This window comes from Arachis duranensis, chromosome 8, assembly GCF_000817695.3.
Source record: "Arachis duranensis cultivar V14167 chromosome 8, aradu.V14167.gnm2.J7QH, whole genome shotgun sequence".
Classification (NCBI taxonomy): Eukaryota; Viridiplantae; Streptophyta; class Magnoliopsida; order Fabales; family Fabaceae; genus Arachis; species Arachis duranensis.
The window spans coordinates 28,631,594-28,659,467 of NC_029779.3; the positions used below are offsets into that span (position 1 = coordinate 28,631,594).

At 33.5% G+C, this 27,874-nt stretch overlaps 2 protein-coding genes and 1 long non-coding RNA gene across 3 annotated transcripts in view; all 3 read right to left on the reverse strand.

Moving 5' to 3' along the window:
- Positions 1 to 8,731: 8,731 nt before the first annotated feature.
- Positions 8,732 to 10,821, reverse strand: LOC127741235 (fatty acyl-CoA reductase 3-like). The gene is made up of 4 exons (XM_052253317.1): positions 10,777 to 10,821; positions 10,262 to 10,464; positions 9,986 to 10,002; positions 8,732 to 8,883 (listed from the first exon to the last, which is right to left on the reverse strand). The coding sequence occupies exons 1-4, from the start codon at positions 10,819 to 10,821 to the stop codon at positions 8,732 to 8,734; spliced, it is 417 nt and encodes a 138-aa protein (XP_052109277.1).
- Positions 10,822 to 12,262: 1,441 nt separating this feature from the next.
- Positions 12,263 to 16,213, reverse strand: LOC127741301 (uncharacterized). The gene is made up of 5 exons (XR_008002247.1): positions 15,408 to 16,213; positions 15,003 to 15,163; positions 13,166 to 13,254; positions 12,976 to 13,049; positions 12,263 to 12,328 (listed from the first exon to the last, which is right to left on the reverse strand). It is a non-coding gene; the product is annotated as an uncharacterized LOC127741301 (long non-coding RNA).
- Positions 16,214 to 24,277: 8,064 nt separating this feature from the next.
- LOC107461901 (fatty acyl-CoA reductase 3) overlaps positions 24,278 to 27,874 on the reverse strand; it is a 5,338-nt gene continuing 1,741 nt past the window's right edge. The window contains exons 6-10 of the mRNA XM_016080461.3: positions 26,316 to 26,477; positions 26,125 to 26,206; positions 25,376 to 25,651; positions 25,140 to 25,267; positions 24,278 to 24,539 (exon numbers count right to left, since the gene is read on the reverse strand). Coding sequence (XP_015935947.1) covers positions 24,386 to 24,539; positions 25,140 to 25,267; positions 25,376 to 25,651; positions 26,125 to 26,206; positions 26,316 to 26,477 — 802 coding nt within the window. The 3' untranslated portion in view covers positions 24,278 to 24,385. The remainder of the gene's footprint in view (positions 24,540 to 25,139; positions 25,268 to 25,375; positions 25,652 to 26,124; positions 26,207 to 26,315; positions 26,478 to 27,874) is intronic.

Sequence of the window (27,874 nt, forward strand, 5' to 3'; positions counted from 1 at the left end):
AAATTTTTTTTTCATATAAATTCAACTAAATTATTTTTTTACGCATATTTTTCTTTTTTTTTTAATTGATTTTTATTGTATCAATAAAGTATTAAATCAATTTAATTATTAAAGTAACTTGATAATCATTTAGTATCGCTATATATATATACATAGTATGCTACACAACTTGTATTTTGGGCCCAGCGTGTCACCAAAGATAAAGAAGGGATACGTAGGCACTTCATATACCGGAAACAAATTTCTATAGAATGATAGTGACAATAAGTAGTAGGTAAGAATAAGCAAGAGTAAATACTCATAATTGTTTATGAGATTCACGTAAATATCTATAGTAATTTATAAGATTTTGATTTTTTTATTGTAGTTTTTTAAATAGAACTCCGAGTATTTAAATTGGTCCTTGCCCATATTTCAAATGATGATTCATCACCGAAGCGCTGAGGTGGCCTTGAATTGTCATGCTAGAAGACTCCCAACGACTAACTGAACTGGCTAATTTGTAATTTGTATCCATATTAGTCCCTTGTACTATATGTAACCCTAAATTTCCAAATTCTCAAATACTTCATCCTTTTGTCTTGTTCATCTCTTCTTCTTCTTTCATATACTTCTTCCTGTTCTTACACAGTTCCACCTGGGGCTGCTACTCATGTCGATGATGGGTGGTGGTAGCATTGCAGGTGGAAGCTCTGTTCGTTTTCCATCTAGCTGGAATCAGACTAGAACACAAACGAAGAGCAGAAGATCGGTCTCGCTAGAATGGTGCGGCTGTGGCTGCAGGCCGGTCTTCAGATGGTCTGGCACATATTTGAATCCGAACAAATCGTTTTATGGCCGCCCCAACTATAATGTGGGTTAGAATAATTACTTGTGTTGTTATGATTCTCCTCCCCTGACTGTTCTTGTGTTGTTCCTCTCTGAACTTTGATCCTTTTTTGGTTACAGACAAGTGGGAAGAGATGGTGTAGGCTTTTTGTGTGGGCAAATTCTGTGAATGAAGAACAGGTTGAGATGTCAGAATCGTGTGGGGGATGAAGTGAAGATGAACTTTGATTGGAGGCTTCGAAGGTTGGAGGAGGATGTCCAGATGCAAAAATTGATTACCTAGACGTTAGTGTTAGCTGTGTTTGTATTGATAGTGTTGTTGGTGATCCTGTATTGTAAATGATGAATTAGTTGGTGGTTTAGGGTTCCCTGTCAGCAACAGATGTAAAAAATGCTTCTTGATGGAATGAAAAATGCTGTTAACTATGAAACCGTTGTTAAGATAAGTTCCATTGTTTATAAAAAAAACTGCTTCTTGATGGAATGAAAAATGCTATTAACTATGAAACTGTTGTTAAAATAAATTCCATTGTTTATGAAAAAAATAAAAAACTGCTGATTGAATGGTAAACTACAAAGCATAGTATATTAAGATAAATTCCATTGTTTATCAGAAAAGAACAAAAGATGAAAGTAAAAGGCAGCCTAGAAACCATTATGCTGCACTCTGTAGTTTCATCAAAAGTAAGGCCAAGGCATATCAAAAAGGCCTTTGGATCACAATTCACGATCTAGTCATTGCATGATGGAAAAGACTAATAACACAAAACAGAAACTCCTAGGTAGATGTATCTAAAGTCTTCAGTTTTTCTTTCTTTGCAGCTTAAATCTTGGCGTTGGCAAACTTTAAAGTCGTGGCTGAAGATGCACCCTGCAAGGGGTCCACTGTTGGTGCGGTTGGCAGCAGAAAGGATCGTCTTCTTGGTGACAGCTTCAAAGGTCTTTTCTGAATTTAGAGGCATCTTCATCTCCTCTGAGTGCCAAGAATTGGTGCCATCTGAGTCAACACCTGAGTCTAGTCCATCCTCTGCACCTTCATGAACACAACCCACAAATCCAAGGTCAACTTTAGTGTTGCTCACCTCCTGCACCAAACTATCATCTTCATGTAATATCTTCTCCTTCCCATTACCTAGTGGATTAGTATTTCTCTTACCCATTGCTGCATGTACCATGTTTCTCCTAATCCTACTCCAGTTTTAGGATCATTCCCTGTAGCCTCAGAATCAGAGGAACTACCCTCATCTGGACCTGGTTTAAATAGGCTATCCTCTTCACTATCAGAAGAGTCAGAAGATACATTAAAAGGAACTTCATTGTTAAACACTTTGCTCCTGAATCCTCTAGCAGCTGACCGTGTACAGGGTCTCCTGAAAATACTTGATCTATTGGACAGTTTCTGCTTGTTGCTCTTATTTGATTCAGTGCTCTGACTGGGCTTTGTGGGCTGGCTGGTTTCGATGGGCTTGGTGGGATTTGGGGGGGTTGGTCTTCTTGGGAGGGTTGATTGTCTTGGGAGGATTAGCATTTTTTGTAAGCATCTTGGTTTTGGAATGTGATGGTTGTGATTGCCGTGGAAATGTTTTGTTTTTTTTTGTTTTTTGGACTGAATTTGCAAGAAATATTGGGTACAACCTTTGAAATAGGAGCAACTATGAGTGCATTAGTCTCATTGAGTGGGGGACTCACATCAGCATCTGTACCTGCATTACACCCCTCTCCACCATTGTCATCCAAGTACACAACTGTGTTGTCTCCCTGTAACACCTCTGGCACTGACACTCCATGCTCGAAATATACATCAATCAATCCTTTATTTGTCCTAGCACAATTCACCATCGCTCTTATCTCTTTATCACTGTTTACATTTCTCAACCCATTATCCAAGCCTTTTCCAGGAACATACCACCAGCACTATTTTATGACATTGTACCCAAGCTCCTTATGGTAGTTTCGTATGTAGAAGACATCTAGAGTATCAGTGTCTAGATCACCTAAATAGACCTTGTTGTCCAGAGAATATACCATAAAGCCTTTTGCATTTTTTTTGAAGTCACCCCCATGATGAAACATGATGTCCAACTTCTCTTCCATCTGCAAGAAATTTTAAAATTTTCCTTAGTACAGGCAGAATTTGAAAGCCTACTAATGCATTAAAAAAATTAATCACCACAAGAAAACATATTTTTCCAATCCTGCATACAACTCCCTGTTTCATTCGTGTTAAATAGAGCAACCCCACAAACCCCAACCAGCCTTCAAATTTTAGACACTACAATGACAACAAAACTCCAGAACATCAACTACACTAACAACTTGCATATCATCAACCAACACTGTATTGAAAATTCAAAGTAAAAAAAAAAGAAGGTTACTTTGAGTCCGATCACAAAGTCAGAACCTCATACTTATGGTGAAGGAGGGGAAGAATGATAACAACTTCTGGTCAGATTACTTTTTCTCTCAAATTTTCCTAAACCCAGTGAATACAACCCTATGGCTACACCATTGATGGGGAGATGAAGAAGAAGTCAGAGGGTGGAAGAAGAAGAGACGAGTGAAGTGAAGTGTTTGTGTTGGGAGAGAAAACTTTTTCGCATACTAAATAACACCTAAACGGCGTCGTTTTTGGCTTTCAAGGGCACCAAACCCAAAACAACAACGTTTTGGACCCCTCTCATGTGGCAATCTGAGGCCACGTCAGTGCTTCAGTGATGAGTCATCACCTGAAATATGGTCAGGGACCAGTTTGAGTGCTTGGAGCTCTATCTGAATGACTACAATGAAAAAATCGGAATCTTAAGGATTACTATAGATATTTGCGTGAATCTCAGGGACGACTATGGTATTTACTCGAATAACCAAACCTTTGGATGCCTAATTCCTTCATGGCAAGTTTAATGTGATGCCTAATTCCTAATAAAATAATAATATTAATGAATATTAATATTAGAGTCTTTTATTTATATTTTTTATTTTATATTTATTTTTTTATTTATTTATTTTATAACACCATATTACATCAATTAATTTGACAAAAATAATATTGTTACACATTTATTAATTAGTAGCAATAAATGTTGAAATTTAATATAATGTATGTAATAAGGAAATGTGCTAACCTGTTGATACGTGAAGAAGCACTTTGAGCTTAGTACATTTGTTAGCGAAATTCAATACATGCTTAACTCCGAATGTGTTAATACTATAAGAGTCTAGCAGTGAAAATAACACAAATATCCAACACATAAATAATATGAAAGCACTCACAATACAATATGGCAGTAACTATGAACAAGCAAATATAGCAAGTAAGGCAATAATAAGAACACACCGAGATTTTAACGTGGAAAATCCCCTCAAAGTGAGAGGTAAAAATCATAGGTCGTCCAGACCAATGAAATAGCTCCACTATAATCAAATGAGATACAAGAGAGTCTAAAACAAAGTACAAAAATGTGCATATAACCAGTCAAAACATCAAAGCACCAAAGCTTACAAATGAGAAGCAAGAAGATGAAATATACCCAAAAAAGAGCTGCTGCTCGAAGCCTATTTCTCCCTCTGCAAATCTCTAATTAAAATCTCCATCGTTCAAAATGAAGAACATGATGTGAATAGTCTGAAGTTTAAATTTTACGTTGATCCAACGGTGAAAGAATGAGAAACTTCTGTTTAAAGATTACTGCTCTGTGTAAAATCAGGAAATCTATGTTCTCTCTTGCGAAGCCAATTTCTCCCACTGCAAACCTTCAGTCATCACCTTCACTGACTAGAATGAAGAATAAGATGAGTGAAACATGCAGTCTAAATTTCACGTTAATCCAACGATGAACGAATGAGAAACTGCCATTTGACATTTACTACTTTGCATAAAAACGAAAATTCTGTTTTCCCTTTTCTCTCTCACTTGGTGGCTACTCTCTCTCACTTTCAAAAGACCCCCAAAAAATCTGATTAGGGTTGTGGCACAATGGGTGCAAAGAGACACCCTCAAAAAGTTGGACTTGGGCCTCACAAAGGAGAGAAAAAAACCCAACAAATCTCCCCCTTCTCGACTAGGTGGAGGCCCTCGCCATTTCGGTGATCAAACAACATGTTTCAAACTTTTCTCTTGACAATGCTTTTGTCATTATATCAGCACCATTGTCATCAGTGTGAACTTTCTCAAGTTCTAACAACTTGGAATCTAACACATCCCGTATCCAGTGATACCTAACATCAATATGTTTAGATCTTACATGAAAAGTAAAATTCTTGGCAAGATGAATAGCACTTTGACTATCACACAACAACACATGACGGTCTTGCTTGAAACCAAGTGCTACAATAAACTTCTTCATTCACAACAACTATTTACATGCTTCAGTTGCTGCAATAAACTCTGCCACTGTGGTAGAAAGTGCAACACACTTCTGTAACCTTGACTGCCATGAAATAGCTCCCCCTACAAACTTGACCAAATAACCTGAAGTACACTTTCGAGAATCAATATCTCATGCCATGTCCGCATCAGTAAAGCCAACTAGTAAAGGTTTCTCACCACCAAAACTCAAACTCAAGTTAGTTGTACCTTTGAGATATCTCATAATCCATTTAACAGTATTCCAATGTTCTTTACCTGGATTAGAGAGAAAACGACTCATAGTACCAACTACATGAGCAATGTCTGGTCTAGTACACACCATAACATACATCAAGCTTCCGGCAGCTGAGGCATAAGGAATTTCATCCATTGCTTGTTTCTCCTCATCAGTGGTTGGACACTGCTTGCTGCTCAACTTAAAATGAGGAGCAAAAGAACTAGCAACACATTTGGCATCATTCATGCCAAACCTTTGAAGCACCTTCTTTATGTACTTCTCCTGTGACAAATAAAGCTTCTTGGAATCTCTGTAACGAGTAATAGTCATGTCCAAAATCTATTTGGCAGGACCCAAGTTCTTCATAGCAAAGAACCTGCTCAACTGTTTCTTCAACTCAATAATCCTCAAAGCATTCTTGCCCACAATCAAAATATCATCCACATAAAGCAAAAGAATGATAAAATTACCATCAAAAAATTTTTTCACAAATACACAATGATCTGAAGTTGTCTTATGGTAACCATGCTCCCCCATAACAGATTCAAACTTCTTGTACCACTGTCTTGGAGCTTACTTCAACCCATAAAGACTCTTCTTAAGCTTGCACACAAAATCTTCCTTTCCTTTAACAACAAAGCCCTCCTGTTGCTCCATGTAGATTTCTTTGTCTAAATCACCATGAAAAAAAGTTGTCTTCACATCCATTTGCTCAATCTCTAGATCAAGAGACACTGATAATCCAAGCACAGCACGAATAGATGACATCCTCACAACAGGAGAAAATATCTCTTCATAATCAACACCTTTTTTCTTGTTAAAGCCTCTAACAACCAATCTAGCTTTATACTAAGGCTTAGAATTGTGTTCTTCATTCTTGATTCTAAATACCCATTTGTTCTTCAAAACTCGAATACCCTTCGGTAGCTTCACCAACTCATAGGTATCATTCTCAAGTAAGGACTCCATTTCTTCTTGCATAGCTTCATGCCATTGAGCTTTGCTTTCATCTTTAACAGCCTCTCCAAAGCATTTAAGTTCTCCCCCATCAGTCAATAAAACAAACTCATGTGGAGAATACCTTGACGAAGGCTTCCTATCCTCTCTCTTGTAGACCTTATGAGTGCATTTGCAGGAATTTCCAAAGCTGGTTGTTCATCTGGATCATCATCACCAACTTCATCAAGTATCAGATCAACTGTTCCATCTTCACCTGCACTTGTATCATGCTCATTATTTTGAGCTTCAACTCTACCATCTTCTACCAGAGGCATAGAGGGAGTAATATCCAAGTCAAAAGAAATCATCACTAGGCTGAATCATTGGCTTCTCTACATTATCAACATCCTTCAATATTTGGTCTTCAACAAAGACAACATCTCTACTCCGAATCACCTTCTTGCTAACATGATCATAAAACCTGTAACCAAACTCATCCATGCCATAGCCAATAAAAATACAATGCCTAGTCTTTACATCAAGCTTAGATCTTTCATCTTTGGGAATATGAACAAAAGCTTTACATCCAAAGACTCTTAAATGATCATAAAAAATATCTTAACATGACCATACCTTCTCTGGCACTTCAAATTGCAAGGGAACAAATGGTGTCTGGTTCAAGATATGAACAACGGTGTTTAAAGTTTCACCCCAAAAGGATTTTGCGAATCCAGATTGTGACAATAAGCACCTAACTCTTTCAACTAATGTTCTGTTCATCTTTTTAGCCAAGCCATTCAACTGAGGAATCTTCAGAGGAGTCTTCTGATGTCTTATACCATGCTCTTTGCAATAAGCATCAAATGGACCTGAGTACTCACCACCATTGTCAGTACGAATACATTTCAACTTCTTCCCATATTCTCTTTTAACAGAAGCTTGAAATTGCTTGAACACATTCAAAACTTGATCTTTGGTCTTTAAAGTGTAAACCTATAGTTTCCTAGAATGATCATCAATAAAGGTTACAAAATAGATAGACCCTCCAAGTGTTCTTGTCTTTATTAGCCCACATACATCATAATGCACCAAGTTAAGTATCTCTGGCTTTCTTGAAGGCGGGTGACTCTTGAAAGAAACCCTGTTTTGTTTTCCAACAAAGCAATGGTTGTACTTTTGCAAAGCAACCTTACAACCAGATAAAAGATTCTTCTTGGATAACATATTCATGCCCTTCTCACTCATATGACATAATCTCTTTAGTTTCATCAACAAACTCAGCAGCATTAACAACATCTTTTACAATCTTTGCTTGAGTTAAATAAAGAGTAGAGTGTCGTGTACCTCTAGCAACAACCATGGAACCCTTGGTGAGCTTCCAACTATCACGAGAGAATGAACTATCCAAGTCTTCATCACACAACTTACAAACAGAAAGTAAGTTCAACTGAATATCTGGAACATGTTTTACACGCTTTAAAGTCAACTTGGTATCGTTGAAGGTTTCTATGCAAACTTGTCCAACACCGACACATTTTGCAATACCTTGATGATCCATTTTCACATCACCAAAATTACCAGGAGTATAAGACGTAAACAAATTTCTCCTAGATGTAACATGAATAGAAGCACCACTATCAATCACCCAACTAGTGCTATTATCAACAAGGTTAACAAATTCAAACTCCTCAACAACAAGAAAATCATCATGAATTACATTAACCTTGTCTTCCTTGCTACCATCATCTTTATTTGTGCTCTTGGCTTTACTTGCCTTGGCTTTCTCCATCTTTAGCTGCCAACAAAATTTCTTCACATGTCTCTTTTGACCACAATGATGACACTCAATATTTTATATTTTTCTTGAGACTTACTTCTGCTTTGATCTCTACTTTTAGGACCTCGACTTTTGTTTCTCCCCCTAGACTCAGAAACAAGAACATCTGAATGTGTAGTCGATGTACCTTGTGACTTTTTTCTATTTCTTCATTCAAAACACTACTCTTGACAAGATCCATAGAGATTACACCATCAGGAACAGAATTAGACAATGACATTCTGAGAATTTCTCACGAGTCTGGTAAGGAGCCAAGAAGTAACAATCCTTGATCCTCTTCATCAAACTTGATACCTATGGAAGATAACTGATTCATAATTCTTTGAAAATTATTCAAGTGATTTGTCGTTGATGTCCCATCTGTATATTTCAAAGCCAACAACTGTTTGATAAAAAACATATTGTTATTCACAGTTTTCCGAGTATACAATTGTTCAAGTTTAATCCAAAGGGTCCAAGCATGTGTCTCTCCAATAATATGGTTCAACACATTATCATCAATCCACTGCCTAATATATTCACAAACTTGTCTATGCAACAAAGTTCACTCATCATCAGAGTTATCATTAGACTTCTCTGTACCAAACACTAGTTGATGAAAATTCTTAACATAAAGCAAATCTTTCATCTTTGACTTCCACAAACCATAATTAGAACCATTAAGAGTGATCATCCTACTAGTATTAGTATTAGCTTCTATAGTTCACAGAATGACAAGCCCAGAAAAATACCAACAAGCTCTGATGCCAGTATGTAAGAGCCTAGTAGTGAAAATAACGCAAATATCCAACACAAGAATAATATGGAAGCACTCACAAAATAATATGACAGCAACTATGAACAAGCAAATATAGCAAGTAAGTAATAATAAGAACACACTGAGATTTTAACGTGGAGAGAGGTAAAAACCACGGATCGTCCATACCAATGAAATAGCTCCACTATAATCAAATGAGGTACAAGAGAGTCTCAAACAATGCACAAAAATATGCATATAACCAACCAAAACATCAAAGTACCAAAGTTTACAAATGAGAAGCAAGATGAAATATACCCAAAAAAATAGCTGTTGTTCGAAGCCTATTTCTCCCTCCACAGACCTCCAATTAAAATCTCCACCGTTCAGAATGAAGAACAAGATGTGAAGAATCTGCAGTAGTCTAAATTTCACGTCGATCCTGTTAATGTTGCAAGTGTGAGGCATATTGAAGTTAGTCCCACATCAAAGAAAGCACGGAAGAGTGAGGAGTTTATAAGATGAGAGACACATTAACTTACTACCTTAAGGTTTTGAGTTGGATGTGGCGTCTTCTCATCTTATGTTATCTCATTTGATTCCTCTCCGAAGTCTCTCCGGTGGTCGAGAGCCCCACGGTGGCCCAACAAAGTGGTATCAGAGCCGATGGTTAATCGGTCTAGTGGTTTTAAGAGGTATTCAAGGTGAAGCATCGAAAGTCTTCCCGAAAAAGGTGGTCCGGGCGGCGTGTCCCGCGGTGTTTTAAGGCGGTGTGATGGACGAATACTCGTGGTGGAGGAGCTAGAAAGAAGGGGAGTTGATGCTTGATGTGGAGGCTCACACTTGAGGGGGAGATTGTTAATGTTGCAAGTGTGAGGAGTATTGAAGTTAGTCCCACATCAAAAAAAGTAAGAAAGAGTGATGAGTTTATAAGATGAGAGACTCATTAATTTACTACCTTAAGGTTTTGAGTTGGATGTGATGTATTTTCGTCTTATGTTATCCCACTTGATTCCTCCTCGAAGTCTCTCCGGTAGTCGATAACTCCTCACAATAATATACCAAATGCGGCATTGTATCTGCATTTAATAACAATAATATTTAGAAGACAATAAAAAAGAAAAATATGTTGTTATTACGTGGTTATATACAAAATTTAATGATTTCAAATAATTGATATATATTTATATGAACATGTTTGTTAACAAAAAAATTAATAAAAACAATCAGAACTTATTTCATTTAGTATCTATTAATTACTGTAATCATTAATAAATATTAAATAAAATAAATTCTGACTTTTTTTATTTTTCTAATATTATTGATATTTATATATACCTTTCATCAAAATTAGTAGTTGCAGCAATATTAACTATAATATCAGTTTGATTGCAAATATGATCCATTAGAATGGAGTCCTTCAAATCCAAGTCCTGTTTAGAAATGTCTCCTGGTACCACACTCAACTTTTCTGACACAAAGGAATTGAACTTTGTACCCAACTTTTCCTTTAGCAATCTAAACAACTCCTTTTCTACGATCTACATACATATAAAAATGTAAGCATACAACACAGGAATATCAACTATGATAGACATATTTTGAATTTTGAAAAAGATTATAGAATAATATACGAATACATGCATGCACATACATAAAAATATAAGATAAATTAAATAAACAAATAGAAGATATAATTAGACTATAAATAATATGATTCCACATGCATGCCCAGAAGGTTTGCTTTGCTTTGATTCTTTTATCGCACTCTTCTCTTGGTGTTAATATTTATAGGGGAAGCCAAGCACCTCACATTTTCTATCCATCTAACAAAAAATATCTCCAATTATTACGATGCATGAACTTGATGGTGATGTAAATGCATGTGGCACACTCATTGTCGCAAAATTGAGAAGTGTGAATGTCACACTCTTAATTCGTTCACAGAACCTACCTAAATTATTATAATTAATTAAGTATATTTGCAAATGCACGTGAAAATATGGCTCATGAGAAACAGATTTGTGTCTCCCATCAACAGTTTAATTTGTGGACCCTATCCCTGTTGTTAAAGTATTCACCACCCATGAAAAGAAAAATAAAAAAGAAAAAGTAGTATTAATTATTATTACGATTTCTTTTATATTTTCGCGTTACTTAGTTAGAGCAGGTTAATGTTCAAACTTTCAAGGAGTAAAGCAACTTAGACATAATTTAAAAGAGAAAATATAGGTGAACAACGTAAATATTGAACAATAGGAACAATAGTTTAAAATAAAAATTATTTAAATTAGATTAACAATAAATTAAATTTATTTAAAATTTTGAATTTAATAATTAGGATTAGTTAGTAATTACGAGTTTATTGTACCAGTTATAAGAATCAGATCGGATCGACCGATTTAATCGAAAAATTGATGAACTGGATTTCTGGTCGGTCCAGTTGATCAATATAATCGGACAAGGAATAGAATTGGATTAAATCGTTTGGTTTTGATGAAAACCAGAGAATTGGTGGTTTTTGTTCATCGGCCAGTTCGAAAACTTTTCTTAAAAAAATTTATTTGCCAAAACGACGTTGTTTTGGATTTTTAGAAAAAAAAAATGGAACACTTGAACCCATTACCCAATACCCCCATCCCCCAACCCTAATCCCCTAAACGGTTAAATGGTAACCCTCCCACTACAAGAAATTACTAGAATAGCGACCGATTTAGCAACCATTTTTTTTAAATCAGTTGCTATTAGTTTAGCGACCGATTTTGGTAGTCGATAAAACCTTGGTCGCTAAATTCAAAATAGCGACCGACGCTAAATTCAAAATAGCGACCGATGTTGGTCGCTAATATTTAGTGACCGATTTTAGCAACTAATTTTCAACCAAGGCCACCTAACCATACAAAATACTTTCGGTCGCTAACAAGATCGGTCGCTAAATAGCAATATTTTTATCACTAAATCGGTCGTTGAGGTGTTCGGTCGCTAACTTTTCAGTCGCTAATAGCTAACTTCATAATTTCAAAATCAGTTGCTAAATCAGTCGCTACTACTGCCTTCTAATTATAAATTTTAACTAAATTTCACATATATCACTATTAAAATTTAATTTTTAAATATAATTCTAATTCAACAAAATATATAAATAATCAAATATAGGTAACTATTTATTAAGATCAAATGTCAATAATTATTGAAAATCATATAAAGATAAAATGAAAAATAGATTCTAATACAAATAAATTTATATTTATATATACTACATATATATATTGAAAAAAAATGAAGACAGAAACAAATCTACACAAATATAACAAATTTATATTTATGTATACTACATATATGTGATGCTGTCATCTTTAATCATTGATAATGACCTCTTCAACTTTGACATAATTTATCAAAAATCTGCAAGATCAATCACAAACTTCTAGTTATAATTTATCAAAAATCTGCAAGATCAGTCACAAACTTCCAGTGTAAGTTTCAAAGTGAATCACATTGATTTACAGCATTTAATCAATCAACATAAAGAAAAAGCAGTAGCAGATTCGATTATAATTCCAGTAGCTTTTGACTGGATGGTTAAATGACCAAAGGCCACCGATTCATGTTATATAACTATTACTCGTGTAATCGTGTATTCCATTATAGAACATACATCCTGCTCTTTTTAGTTACATTTTCAATTTGCATAGCCCAAATTGGACCTAAGTCGAGGCAACACTATTATTTTTCCACATCCCTTCTTACATATAAATTTTGAGCTTCCTGCCAATTGTCACTAACTCAGGTTTGCTACAAACAATGGTGTATGTACTTCTTTGGAAGAGCAGGGATACTGCCACTCAAATTTGTGTTTATGAAAAATAAAAACATAGAGATAGCATAGCATATTGACACTGATTTCTGACTTGAATTAGTTCCCTTCCATTGTCAAGCCAATATCTTTCTCACATGAAATTCATCTTGATTGAAAATTGACAATATGGATCAACATATGGAGAACTACTTATTCCCTGTAACTGAGATTTATGTATTACGAAAATGCTCACCTCTAAAACATTGTAGACCACATATAATTTGATTGTTCCTTGACCACGGATCATATGATATATTAAGCTGATATCTGAGGCAGCATGATTTTAAGGATGAATAACACAAATTCAGTATATAGCATTATAGCTGATCAACACAAAAATTAATGATATAACATATGACCATAGGAGCATAGAATCAGAAGACCTGTCTGTTGCAGAAGAATGATTCCACAACTCATAATAAGAAAGCAGCCAAAATCTGATAATTCCATAGCAGACAACCTCTTGAACTGCCTGGCACAAGCATGATAAGGTCAAATTATAATACTAAAATTGATGGACTACAATATTTTTTAAAACTGAACATAAGAATTGGGATGAACAAGAGGATACTAATCAAAGTACAAGAACAAGTTGATTTTGTAGTAACAGAGACTGATCTTATATTCAGCTGAAAGAGTCAGCGACTAATACAGTCTAGATAAAGTTCAAAACTTCAGGGCCAATACCATATCCACTGTCTAACTAGATTTGGACCAACTGCTTAATCTAGGATGACACGGTTCACACATTCATTTCGCACTCATCATTCAAAGATCTACAGATATTTAAAGGCGTTAGTAAGATTGTAATAGATGGATTCTATCCAAAAAAAGATGATTGCAACAGAGGGACACTGCCTAAATCACTAACTCAAATTGAAGAAATAAATGCTGCGGAATTTTGAATTTTCTATAACCTAGAATCCCACATGCATGCCCAACTAACATTTTATTTTGAGGGAAGAAAATTTAGTAAAGGTGACAAACCTTGTCTTTAGAAGCTTCCAAGCGGTCATCATATTTATTCTTGTTGGCATGATAGTTAATAATGAAAGAAATGAATCGAAGCAGACAAAGCAGCCAACATCAATAAGCTGCAATTACATTCTGTGTTTGAGTTGCCACAACAGAAAATGCACTAGTAGAATATGCTACTATATGTTAGCAAGGGTAAGGGAAGGTTTAATGTTTTTCATTTTTCCCTGAAACTTCTTAGTTTATTCCAACTATTGTGAAGGTAATATAGGCAGCTAAACCAGGAACACATATCCATAAACGACAACACAAAACTATAACTAGAGTCATTTCAAATTATCTTCCCATTTCGCACTCATCACTCCTCCATGATTCTTACCATAGTTTTGCAACCACTTACTTTCTAAACCCTGAAACTAGATCTTAACCAAGCTTTGGCATTGCAAATCCTTTTGATTTTTCCTTGCAAAAGCCAATTCCCGGTGCTTTTTAAGGCCTATCTAGGATGTTCAAAAGTAATAAGCAACCAAATCAATACAAGCTAAAGCTAATGAGATATAATGAAACTATGCAAAGCGTCGATTAAATTCAGTTCTTAACCATAAAGATGATTTTAACTGATACAAGAGGAGAAATGCTGGCACATATTGAGGCAGCTATATGCAACTGTGTGTACACTACTTTAATAAAAGAGTAAGGGATTCAGAATCTAATTCCTCTCTTATAAACCAAGAGCGCTTATATCTAAGTATATTATAATTCATCTAAAAGATCAGTACTCAAGCTTGTCCAGCTGTGCAATCTTTGAGAACTTTGAATACTAAAGTATTCAAGTTTTTGTCTCTGTCAGAATCCATTTGCAAGATATGGTACTTGAGTCCAACATCAGAAGTATGGTGCTCTCTCAAAGTTCTTATCAGTCTCAAAGTTCTTAAAAGTTTAATTAACTTCTATCATACTATGTGCAGTAAAAGAATGTGCGCAAGAAGCTACTTTGCCAAGTTTAAGGCTCAAGAAAAATAAGAGATATAGCTCCATAAGATGTATACAATTGAAAATTTAACCAGCCAGATTATCAAATTGAGCAGCTAATCATTCTAATACAAACATAAAATTTATAGGAGAGAAATGAAGTTTGATAAGAAAAAATGCCGCTAGATGATTTATCAAAAGGTCAAAGGAATAATAATATATAAATGTCACATGTAATGAATATAGTTTATCCATCAAAGAATATAATGATACCTTTTATTATCGTGGATTTGCCTTGAAGCTAATCAACTAAAGAGAGCTTGAAGTTAAGAGATCTCCACCCAACAGGAACATTATCAATGTCCCCAGCATACAATCGATCTACCAATAAGCCTCGTAAATAAATGTTGATACCTGGATATATAGCTATCTGCCTAAAAGAATCCAAAAGTAACAAAATTTATATAATTAAGTACACATGCAAAATCACTCATCTTCGTTCGTTCATTATTATATTGTAAGCAGTTAAAGTTTTCAACTTTGTGGAGTCAAGGTCCAGAATATTTTTGACAAATCCAAAAGATTAGAAATAAAATAAAATGAAATTAAAAGTTAAAAGTAATTTTTTGAAAGAATGAGAAATGCTTAGAAGAAAAAGCTATCCTTGTAAGTACATACCAGAAATAGGGGCCGACGAAGAAGGTGTCGGAGTAGAAAAATCTGATGGCAACCTGACTAGTAAAGAAGTTGTTAATGGTCCATGTGAACTTGCCAGTTGTTAAAACCTTTACTTCTTGTTGCTCGTTTTCCATTATCCTTCCACCCGCCAAGTGAAACCCCAAAGGCCCAAAGTAATCAACAAATGCTCAGAGAAAGTATTAATATAGAAAAATTTCTCTTATATATCAACAAATATTTCAAGAAGCTTCTTGAGCAGAAAGAAACAAACAAAAAAGTTATTAAAGCAAACATAGCACCACACTCGTTTTGTTTATTCTTATTGCCAACTTAACTCTGATTATATTACAATGGCAATGCAGTGCATCATAGTCTCTTCAATTATCAGCCAAACAAATTTTAAAATAATTCCTATCCTTTTTTTCAGACATTGAGATAATTAACTTCCAAAGGAGCTTCGGAATTTATCAAACAGATCATGTGCAATATTTCTCATTCAAAAACAAGAGCAATTTATCAAATGACTCATGTGCAATATTTTATATTCAGAAGTAGAAGCAATTTATCAAACAGGTCATGTGCAATATTTCTCATTCAAAACTAGAAGCAATTATCAAACAAATTGCACCAAAATATTTCTCATTCAACGAGGAGGGAAATTCTCAAAATCTGGAGCTAATTCCCGAAAATGGAAAATTCTCAATCCAACAGAACAAAGGAAGGAAAAAATTGCAAAAGTAAAAATGGAAAGAAGAGGGAGAAGAGGAAGTAAGAAGCACTTGGAACGTAGTCGTAGCTGCTCTTGAGACGATCTTCGAGTTCTATAAGGACCGGCTAAACCGTTTTACTAAAAATAATAATTTTAAGTGTTCGGAATAAATTTAAATTTAGAAGTTTTAATTTGAAAATATAAATGTGAAATTTGATTTCAGTGAATTTTTCTAAGTTGAAAAATGTATTTTTTTTGAAAAAATTTTGTAAAAATGTGTACAGTCTGTCCAGTACCGCGTATTTTGGAAAATAAGATTTTAGAGAATTGATTTATTACTTTGAAAGGATAAAAATAATTTAGAATTGAAAAACGGGTACTAATCTTAAAGGTTTTGACCCAAAGTAAACTAAACGGACTAAAAACGCTAACGGGTTGGACCGGACCCAAACTGGACCCAAGGTCCAACATATATAAGTTCATTAAATGAGTGTTGAGCTCATTTTCCTCCCCAAAATGAGAAAGAGCTCGGATTGAGAGAGAAGAGAGGTGAGGGTTTGGTGGCACTATTCACCTCCACCTTCCGAGAGCCATAATTTGAGCTACGGACCTCCGATTGATGAGCCGTTTGCGGCCACGCAAAGCTCTCATCGAGCTCTAAGTTTCTATCTAAGTAAACTTGGTAAGAAATTTCTTCTCAATCCCCAGTTTCCAGCCCTAGATTTCTGCGCGTTTTTGGGTTCGGTTTTTGAACAAGTTTTGTAGTTTTGGTTGTTTAGGTGATCTCTAGTAGCGGATAATTGTTAGAAATTGTCCCCAACCCTCTTTGGATAAGGTAAGTTGCTCATAAACCCTTGTAGTGTTGTATGTTGTGGTTTCTAGGTTTTGATTTTGGTGATATATGTGTTGTTAGTTTGAGCTTTGGTGCTTGTTGGAGTTGGCTTGGCCTTTTGGAAGCTTGTTTGGACTCAAAGTGGTGGTTTGAGCATATTGAGAATCGGCCAGGGTATGGTTTCGATTTTCCTTATATATGTAATATGTAATGTTTCTGGAGACTTAAACTAGTTGGCCCTAAGATAGGATTGGATGTGGTTGGTGTATGCTTAATTATATGTGAATTGATGGTAATTGTTGGTTGTCTTTTATTATTATGGTTGATGATGTTTGTTGAAAATTGTTGGTATCAACAAGTATTGATGTTGGGTTAGATTATGTATGAGGCATGTGAATTGTGATGAAGATTTTATGAATTGTATATATATTGAAGTGTGATTATGATGTTGTTGAGGGAATTGATGATTGGTGTTGTTGATGATAATTGATAGATGAAGTGGTGGTGTTGTGTAGGATGAATCCGAATGATAATAATGATGATTATATGATTTGATGATGGGTGTTGAGATTTAGTATAGTTGTTGAGAGTTGTTGATGGTTGTTGAGTTGTTGAATGATGAGATATGATGATTTATGATGAATTGATGAGTTTTGATTATGTTGATGAAAGTGTTGCATGATAATGCATGATTATTGATGTTTTGGAATGATTGATAAATGGCTATATTAATGTTGATAGCATGACATTGGAGGATGATATTGAAATTGATGATAATGATGGTTGGTAAGGGTCGAATGATATTTGATTAATCGGAATTGATGGTTACATATGGTGTAGTGGTAAATTAGAGTATGACAAATGGTAAAGATTTGATATGGGATAGAGTTAATGTGGTTTTAGTTGGTTTGGGTTGTGAAAGTTGATAATTTGATATTCTTGTGAGTTTTGGTAAAGAGGGAATTTTGGTGAACTTTGTATGATCATAATTTTTTCCTGGTTTTCAAAATTTGTTGAAGTTGGTTTAGAATTGAATTTTATTGAAAACTCTTCGAATTGATATAAAATTTGTAAAATTTGGATTTTTGTAGAGAAACTTATGATCATTCAAAGTTTGGTGTCAAAAACTGAAATTCTATAGAGTTGCAGAATTTTGTGATTTCTGGTATGTGCGCACGCACAGCCTTGTGCGCATGCACAGCCCTGTGAAATTTTAACCTGTGTGCACGCACAGACCTGTGCATACGCACACGCAGAGGCAGGCAATCTGTTTAGAGCGTTAGCACAGCTTGTGCGCGCACATACCCAATGAGGATTTATAACATGTGCGCACGCACAAGTTGGGAAGGTCATTCTGTTGGGAGCGCTAGCACGCCTTGTGCGAGTGAACAGAATTATAAAATTTGGTACCTGTGCATACGCACACCCTTATGCGTACGCACACGTTTTGAAACTTCTCCTGGCGTGTGCACGCACACCCCTGTGCATATGCACACGCCCTGTTTCTCAAACTTACGCTTTGTTTTCAACTATTTCACCTTCCCATCAAGCTTGCAAACTTCTGTGACACCATTTTTAAACTCTTGGGCTTAATTTTGGATATTAAAATATGGAAAATGTCCTAGGAGGTTTATTTGGGTTTTACTTTGAAAACTTAGCAAATGGAGGATTAGATTTCTAGTGTATTGAGGATGAGTTGGTCGAGAGAGAAGGAAGAGTAGTGAACTTGGTGATTTCTGGCAATGAATTGAGAAATTAACGAACTAGTAAGTTCAGAATGGAAAGTTATTAATTGAGGATGGTTGTGATGAGTTAAGAACTTGGAAAGGAATGCTGATGAAATGATTGGAATATATGAGAGTGTGCGGAGTCTATATCTCTGGCGTAGTAGATTGTTCTGCTGCATGACAAATGGTTGTTGAGAGTGTGTAGGGCCTATATCCCTGGCGTAGCAAATTTTCCTGCTGCATAAGTAGATGTTGTTGAGAGTGTGCAGGGCCTATATCCCTGGCGTAGCAGATTTCTCTGCTGCATGACTAGTTGTTGTTGAGAGTGTGCGGGGCTTATATCCCCGGTGTGGCAGATTGTTCTGTTGCATGATTTGTTGTGGTTGGTTCCTTCTTTGTTGCAGGAAGTGTGCAGGGACTATATCCCTAGTGCAGTAGACTCCCTACTGCATGAGTGTGTAGGGCACTATATCTCTGACGTAGCAGATTCGCTGCTGCATGAGTGTGCAGGGCACTATATCTCTGGCGTGGCAGAAAAGGCTACATCCGGGAGGATGTGTCGGGTTGGCATTTACGAACCGACAAGTTATATCACAAGCCAATAGGACAAGCATTCATCATATGCATCTTTTATATACTTGTTTTCTTTGAACTTGAGTTTGCCTATTGTATAACATGCCTACTTGCTTCTTGAATTACTTGTTGTAAATGAATATTATCTGTGTTTTACTTGCTTGCATTTATCTTGTGTTTGTCTGGTGATGGGGAGGTTAGGTAGGTGGTGGTGATGGGATCGCATGGAGGTTAGGTTGGCGAAGGCTATGGGATATAGCGGTGTGATTAGCATTAGTTAAAGCTAAGTTTAGAAAACCATGTTTATTGTCTAAAGTTTACGTTAATTATATTTGTTCTAAGCTTGAATATCGGTTTGATGTCAAGTTCTAGGATTGCCTTTGGCATCTCGGAGCCTTACATCTTACATATTGGGCACTGTTACCATACTGAGAACCTCCGATTCTCATTCCATACTTTGTTGTTATTTTTCAAATGTAGGTCGTAATTCACCTCGGTGAAATTGCGGGTATGGTGAAAGAGCTGAGTATGGTTTCTCCTGATTTATTTCTATTATACTTTGTTATATTTACTCTCACATCTTTTTGTATATTTAACTTTACGGTCTTAGAGGCTTACTTGAGAGATAAGTTGTATAAGCTGTTTTAATTCCAAAACTCTGTATTTTTCTATTTGTAACTAGTCGGCTTAAACTCTGCAAGCTGTGGCTAGTTCCCTATGATTATTATAATATTATATCTATGTATGTTCTATTTCTCTTGCATCTATACCTTGTGTCTTGTGCGTTAGCTTCGTGTGAACGTTTCGATCTTTTGTAACTCTATTTTTGAGCTTAATCCTTCATCGGGCTCCTAGAATATATTATTTTCTTCTATATAAATATGTATAAGCCTTAGAATTGTCGTAACATTTGATTAACCTTTGCGTTATGGCTAGAGGTAAGGTTTAGGGTAATCGGGGTGTTACATTTAGTGGTATCAAAGCGGTTCGTCCTCGTGAGCCTGAGGAATGGACCGTTTGTGCTACGTTGCACACTCTGGGTCACTTTTCTTTCATGCTATTTAGGTTATCCACTTGATATGCATAGCATACTTGTTTGTGAATGCCTTTGGGGATAATTGAAGCACTGGGCTTGAGATATTGAGACTGATCACCTTGATACTGATTGCTTGATGTGGAAAAGAAACCCGAATGGCAACTCACGGATGAGGTCGATCACGTTAACGGAGAGGTAGTGAGGATGGCTATCCTAGCCTATGCGTTTCGAGCTCAACATGTTCAAGAGGACCAGTTCGTGGAATTTGCAGCATATCGGTGGATGGGTGCGGCTCAGCACTGGTAGCAGGGGAGGTGCCGACCGATGTTTTTGCGGTTTTCAATGATGATTTTCAATTTCTAACTCGTATGGTGTTAAACCATGTTGAAAGAGTTTTAAGGTTTATAATGATTTTGAAAATTTGGTTTGAAACTGTTGGTTTAAATGATTTGGTTTTGAAAGAAAGTTGAAATTCTTGGTTTGAATGATATTGTTTAAAATAAAAGTGAGTTCTATGATTTTATCAACTTGTGATTTTGGCTTGTAATTTAACTTGTCAGAAGGGATTCAATTTGAAAGGTTCTGATTTAAGAATTTTAATAAATTTAGAAGAATCTTGCTTTAAAGTGATTGATTTACAAATAAATGATTTTTTACTCTTTTGAGAAAGTTTTGAAAGCTTTATATTGAACTTGTTTTTAAAGGTCTTGAAAAGTATTACAAAATCGGTATTTGGCTTAAAGGATAAATTCCGAATTCTTAACGATGATAATCAGAGTGACGCAGTGGAAGGCGAGAGGGAACACCGACATGCTAAGATGAAGGAGGATATATCACGCGATTCGAATTTCCGAGGGCGAAAATTTTATTAGGAGGGGAGAATCTAAGGACCGGCTAAACCGTTTTACTAAAAATAATAATTTTAAGTGTTCAAAATAGATTCAAAATTTAGAATTTTTAATTTAAAAATATAAAGGTGAAATTTGATTTCAGTGAATTTTTCTGAGTTGAAAAATGTATCTTTTTCGAAAAGTTTTTGTAAAAATGCGTACAGGCACTTAAGCTGGCAGTACCGGCTCTAGTCTGTCCAGTACCACGTATTTTGGAAAATAAGATTTTGGAAAATTGATTTATTGTTTTGAAAGGGTAAAAATAATTTAGAATTGAAAATCGGGCACTAATCTTAAAGGTTTTGGCCCAAAGTGGGCCAAACGGACCAAAAATGCTAACGGGTTGGACCAGGCCCAAGGCCCAACGTATATAAGCTCATTAAATGAGTTTTGAGCTCATTGAGCTCATTTTCCTCCCCAAAATGAGAGAGAGCTCGAATTGAGAGAGAAGAGAGGTGAGGGTTTGGTGGCGGTTGGAACAAAAACCGCTGCAAAATGTAACATGATGAGTCACTCGACGTTACAGATAGCGGCGGTTCGCTGAAAAATCACCGCTAAATACAATCCTGATTGAAGCATCGCCGCTAACCGCCGTAATATGCACCGCAATATGTTATTTGGCGGCGGCTCAAGAAAAACCGTCGCTAAATACAATCCTGATTGCAGCCTCGTCTCTAACCACCGCGATATGCGCCGCAAAATTTCTGCCGTTATCTGCCGGATTTGTTGTAGTGCATGAGCAACTAAACCTCCACTATTAATGTTAGAAGCTCTATTTATTGTATGGATTGATACTATTACTTTTCTATTTTAATTCATGTATTGATTTTAATTTCAAGAATTTGTTTTTCGTTTTTCATCTTAAGAATTTGGGTGGAATGGAAGTATGACCCTTATTCTATTTGAGTTCTTGTAAACCTTGGAAAAATAATTTATTTGAACAACAGCTTGAAAATAATTTCTCCTAAATTTCTAACTATCTGGACTTAACGGGATACGTGACATATAATCCTCTTATATTTGGATAATTAGGGCTTTTGTGACACATAAACTAGTTTTGAACTTAACCCTCTAATCGAAATCAAGTGACCAAGGAATTGGCGGTTGATGAAGGTTAGAGGAGACTAAAAAAGTCTAAGGAATTAGGGTTTAGTCACATATAGTTTGCCATAAATTGAATCTTGCATGATTAAAATAGTTGGTAAGAAAAGTTAATCCGGAAAATAAACATCTCTGAAACCTTAACTGTTTTCTTATATATATTTCACAACCCATTTACTCCTTCCTTTCTTAATTCTCTAGATTTACTGTTTAATGCAATTGAACTCTCAACACCATTTTCTGCTTGTCTGACTAAGCAAATTAATCAACCCTTGTTGCTTGATCCATCAATCCTCGTGGGATCGACCCTCATTCACTTGAGGTACTACTTGATACGACCCGATGCACTTGCCAGTTAGTTTGTGGACTTCGAATTTCGCACCACTATCCATTCAAAAAATCGGCCGGATCACGATTCGGTTTGACCGACCGGTTTTTACCTAATTCACCGATTCAATTCCAGTTTTTTAAATTTTTGCTTTTACTCTTTGTCCAAACCGTATTTCTTCACGGTTCAACCGGTTCGGAAAAAAAAAAATATGAGAGTATCTATTACCATTTTAAACCTGTGTTAACCGTTAACGTGATAATGATACATAATAGCGGAGAATTGTTACATTATTATATGTGATTAACATTTACGTACATAATTAAAATATATTAAAATATTAGAAATAAAATTGAAATAAAATGTTAAAAGTAAAATTAAATTAAATTAAATATTTAAAACAAAAATATATATTTATTATTTTATAAAGTTTTTAAATAAAAAACATAGGAAAATAATATCCTTAAATTGTACTACTTTTGTTGGGATATAATGCAGTAACATTATTATTATTAAAAACTAACCAATATGAGATTTTGATAAGTATCGAATTGAATATCTATCTTTATTAATAAATTTTATAAAAATATATAAGACATATCAACTTTCTTATATAAGAATATCTTAGATATTTTTAAAATTATGTTTGTATAATTTACTAATAGTTACTTAAAATAATGTCATATTAATTTTTAATATAATGATATTGTATTAAATGAGTTTTAATAAAAATGGTAAGTCTTAAAATATTATTAATAAGTTTTTTATTTGCAAAACTATCTTTTGAATTATATATAAGTATGTATGTTTGTTATTATTCCCAACATTTGATTTTAATTTTATTCTCTAATGTTTTAATATGTCTCAATCATACATCTAAACGTAACATTGACAATTTATGCATGTAATGTGACGACAATCCTATGCTAACACGTCACTGATATATAAGCACCTAACGATACTAGTCTATAATTAGTATGTTGGCATCTTCGTTAATTAACGATACTAGCACCTAACGATATAATTGAAAGTTGAAACATTAGGACCCAGTTAAAACTTAAAACTAGTTCAATGTTAGAAATATGATATTATTATTTTTAAACTATTTCAAAAAATTTTAAAAGAATTTACTTTATCTCTTAGTTAAATGTTTAAAAGATTTTGCTAACAAATATTCTAAAAGACATACACCTTTTAAAGTTCTACAAATAAAATAATTGAATAAAAATAAAAAATATTAATTAATTGTTGACCCTTTTAAGTTTTCATGCATTAATTGCATTAAAAAAAATATTTTTTTTACTTTATTATCCATCATGTAAGAATAGTAGCAAGGGAGAAGGAGATTTTATCGGATATCCCCGAAGGGACAAAAGACAAGACGATATTATATGTTGTAGCTTAAATGACATATTTTTTTATATTCAATTAAAAAATTACAGATTTAAATTTTTTATTTTTGATAAAAAAAATTAAAAAAAAAAGGGAGAAGAAAATTACCGAGAATGAAAAGTGAATTTAATTTGTAGTTTGTATTAGAAACAATCATCACATAAATAAAAATATAAAACTGTTAATTCTATCAGAACAATCACATAAAAATCAACAATTATAAGATTCAATATATAACACTTGTAATAACACATAAATAATCATCCCATCACATTACATTACACTACACATATATAAGCAATATAAAACTTAAGGATCATAATACAAAGTGGCACGCATAATAATAAGTTGTGATATTACAAATAAAGTACAAATGCTTAATTATTATTATCACTTGAAGATATACATGGAAATGCCAGGAAAATGGATATTCATAAAGTATTCTTCCCAATCAATAATTTTTGGATCAAAGAAAAACAAATCCATCTCTGCCCTACCTTCTCTTGCCGCTCTCAACAACTTTTCTGTATTCATATTGTCAAATCTGTTTGCAAAACAAACAAAGCTACTTTTAGTTAATAATTAAACATATATTAATTGATAATAAATATTAGCTAATAATTAATTAATAATCCTAAAGAACTAATATCATAGCAGTTAATTTTAATTAATACTATAGCATATTATCAAACAAGTCTAATATGAAATTCACTGAAAATGAATTTTTGTTGGGTTTGAATTTCGGATATTTTTTAATTAAATTTTAAATATTTTTATTTTTAAAAATTTTAGATTTTTTTAGAATAATGTTATATGATTAATAAATATTATTATTTTTTGTCAATACTTGGTCAATGATAATTTGCATTCATATTTACAGAAGTTTTACACATAAGAAATATATATTTTATTTCTATATTTATCAGAATTTTGTACACATGAATTAATACAACAATTTGTACATACATTTTTTCAAAATTTGCATACATAAATTAATAAAATTTATGTGTTAAAAAATAATTTAATATTTATAATAATTGTCCAAGGAGTTTTTTTTTTAATTTTCGTGTTGAGTGCCATATTGGTGGTACAATATTCACTCTCAAACTTTTTCATAATTAATACAACGTAACGATGAACTTACACGCCATTAAAAAATACATAAGGCTTGTAAAGATCAACGAGCCGCATAACACCATGGATCTTTCTATAAAGTTCATGATACGTTTCTTGGAAATACTTGCATGATGCTTCATTCACCAGTTTTAGTCCCTGCCAAATAATGCATGCATGTAAAAACTCAATTCCAAACCCTAATTAAGCTCAGAATATAATATAATTGCACCATTTAATTATTACATGAAAGGTAAATAACAAAACCTTTAACGGAAGCAAGTAGCGAATGAACATGTATCTATGGAAGCTTGCCATGCTACTCAATATGGTAATCTTGCCAACTCTGATAGGCTTTCCCTCTTTATTGATCCAAGGTTTTGCAGTGAAATATTTGAAGGAATAGTCATGAAGATTTTGGTATCTCACAGGGTTGCTAACAGAAGAACCTACATGGTATATGATGTTATCATCACTAGAACTTTTATTTCCATGTGCCACCATAGCCACTATCATTGCATTCACTACCATGTCAGCCGGTATCTGCATATCAAACTCATTAATAAGATTACAAACGACATCTAGTTAAGTTTTATATACAAAATTATGTTTGACAAATAAAATATATGAATAGAAATATTATATACAGAAATATTAAATTAATGTATTTTACGTCTATCCTGATAAAAAATGACGCGGATGCGTCAGCGACGTTGACGCGTCGTGTGCTTATTTTTTTTATTTTTTTATTTTTTTAATTTTTTGAATAAAAAATAAATTAAATTTTTTTAATTTATTCTAATTTATTATCAAATAAAATAAAAAAATATTAATTTTGTGTCTTTATTATTTATGTTTTATTTTTAATATCTTGTTTTATCCTGTTATCTGATCAAACTTAATCTAAAAGACAGTACATGAGTAATAAGTCAAATATATGATAGTGTTATATTTGGTTTTGACTACTAAAGAATGGCATGTAAATTCATATTTAATAGTTTGATCAAGTTACTCACCACATCAAAAACTGCCTTAAGATCTGCAAGGAAGCATGATAATTTTCCTTTACCATAAGCAACAATCAAACTGTCTATGGTTCTGCGCCATGTAAAAAAGTCATATGAAAGTGTATAAAATGGACAATAATTTAACGAAATTAAACCTAACATAAGAGTAAGCATAAAATTGAAGGGTGTTTAAATTGTACCTTACACCTTCGACCCAACCTGGAAAAGGCTCTCTGTAAGTGCTAGTAATGATGGTAGGACGCACAATAACAACAGGTGTATTTTCTTTTGAAGTTTGTATAAGCATTTCACCCATTGCTTTTGTAAAAACATATGTGTTTGGCCAACCATACATATTTGCTCTGAAAATAAATTAAGGTACAATGTAACCATAAACTATTAGTCCATAATTTTGTGGTAATTGCTATGTAAAATATAATTATCAATCAATAAAGTTAACAAAATGATCAGTTGTGTATAGAGATATAATGGAAAACATGATTTATTAATATTTAGTGTGTATATATATATATATATATATATTATGTTGATTCGATGGCTAGATTTTTCGACAAGAAGAGCTACTACCAGCCTTAATTAAATGCATTCTTGTACTTAGCTTGTCGCATGAGGCAAAATATATTCAAAACATTTTGTTAATTGATCAATTCTTTGACCAATTGAATTGAGAGTTCAAACATTTTGACAAATTGAACAAATATCCCTACCTAACCTAATATTAGAACCTCATAATATACTTAGCTTGTTGCATGACACAAGAACCAGATCAAGATATATATGCATGTGTTTGTAAGCCGTGATGAATGGAAACGTTATGTTGAAGTAGGCATTTATAGAAAATTAAAATATAATATTTACTACTTCTTTTATATCTCTTTTGTATTTATTAGTATAAAAGACAAAACATTTTATCTTTTTTAATCTTATTTTTTGTCGATCATTTTTAATAAAAAAAATATACACAAAAGATCTAAATACACAGATAGGTATACCTTTTTAATAATGTAGACATAAGATTTTTAATAATAATAATAATGAAAAAAAAAAACGGAACACGCCAATTTTAAAATTCCTTTTGTAGAATTGCCCTAAATTCCTTTGAAAATCTAGTATCGTGAATTTCATTCTATGACTAGAACCGATCACGAGTTTATGTCAAGAAATAACCTCCTCTTTTACAAAAATTTTTCCCTTTGTATGCTTAGTCGATTCATTTTTTCCCTTGTTATTGGATAAGATATATGATTAATATATTGATATAATAAATCGAGTTTGACGAAAAAAAAAGGATATTAAAGGTCAATATTTAAATGAGAAAAAATATAGAATTAATCAGTACTGATTTAAATATAAGAGAAAATATTGATGATTATCTAATATTTTTTTAAAAAATATATAAGTATCATATATCTCAATCACTAAATTTTCACATATTATTCTCTATTCTCTAATAATTTCTTTGCGTGAAATGTGTTTATACTAGAAGAAAAAAAAATTAAAATATACTAGATATTTTAAGATTTGGAATTTAATGATAAAACATTACTTCTGTTATTTATACACAGATATCAACTATAATAAATAATATATAATCATGTTAAAAATATATTAAAATTAATTATTAAAATATATATTAAAAATAAATTAAATTATATATTTATACACAAATATTTAGTAATTAATTTTAATGTGTAAATAATATTTTTAATAATATATTATGTTACCTGAATTCCATTTT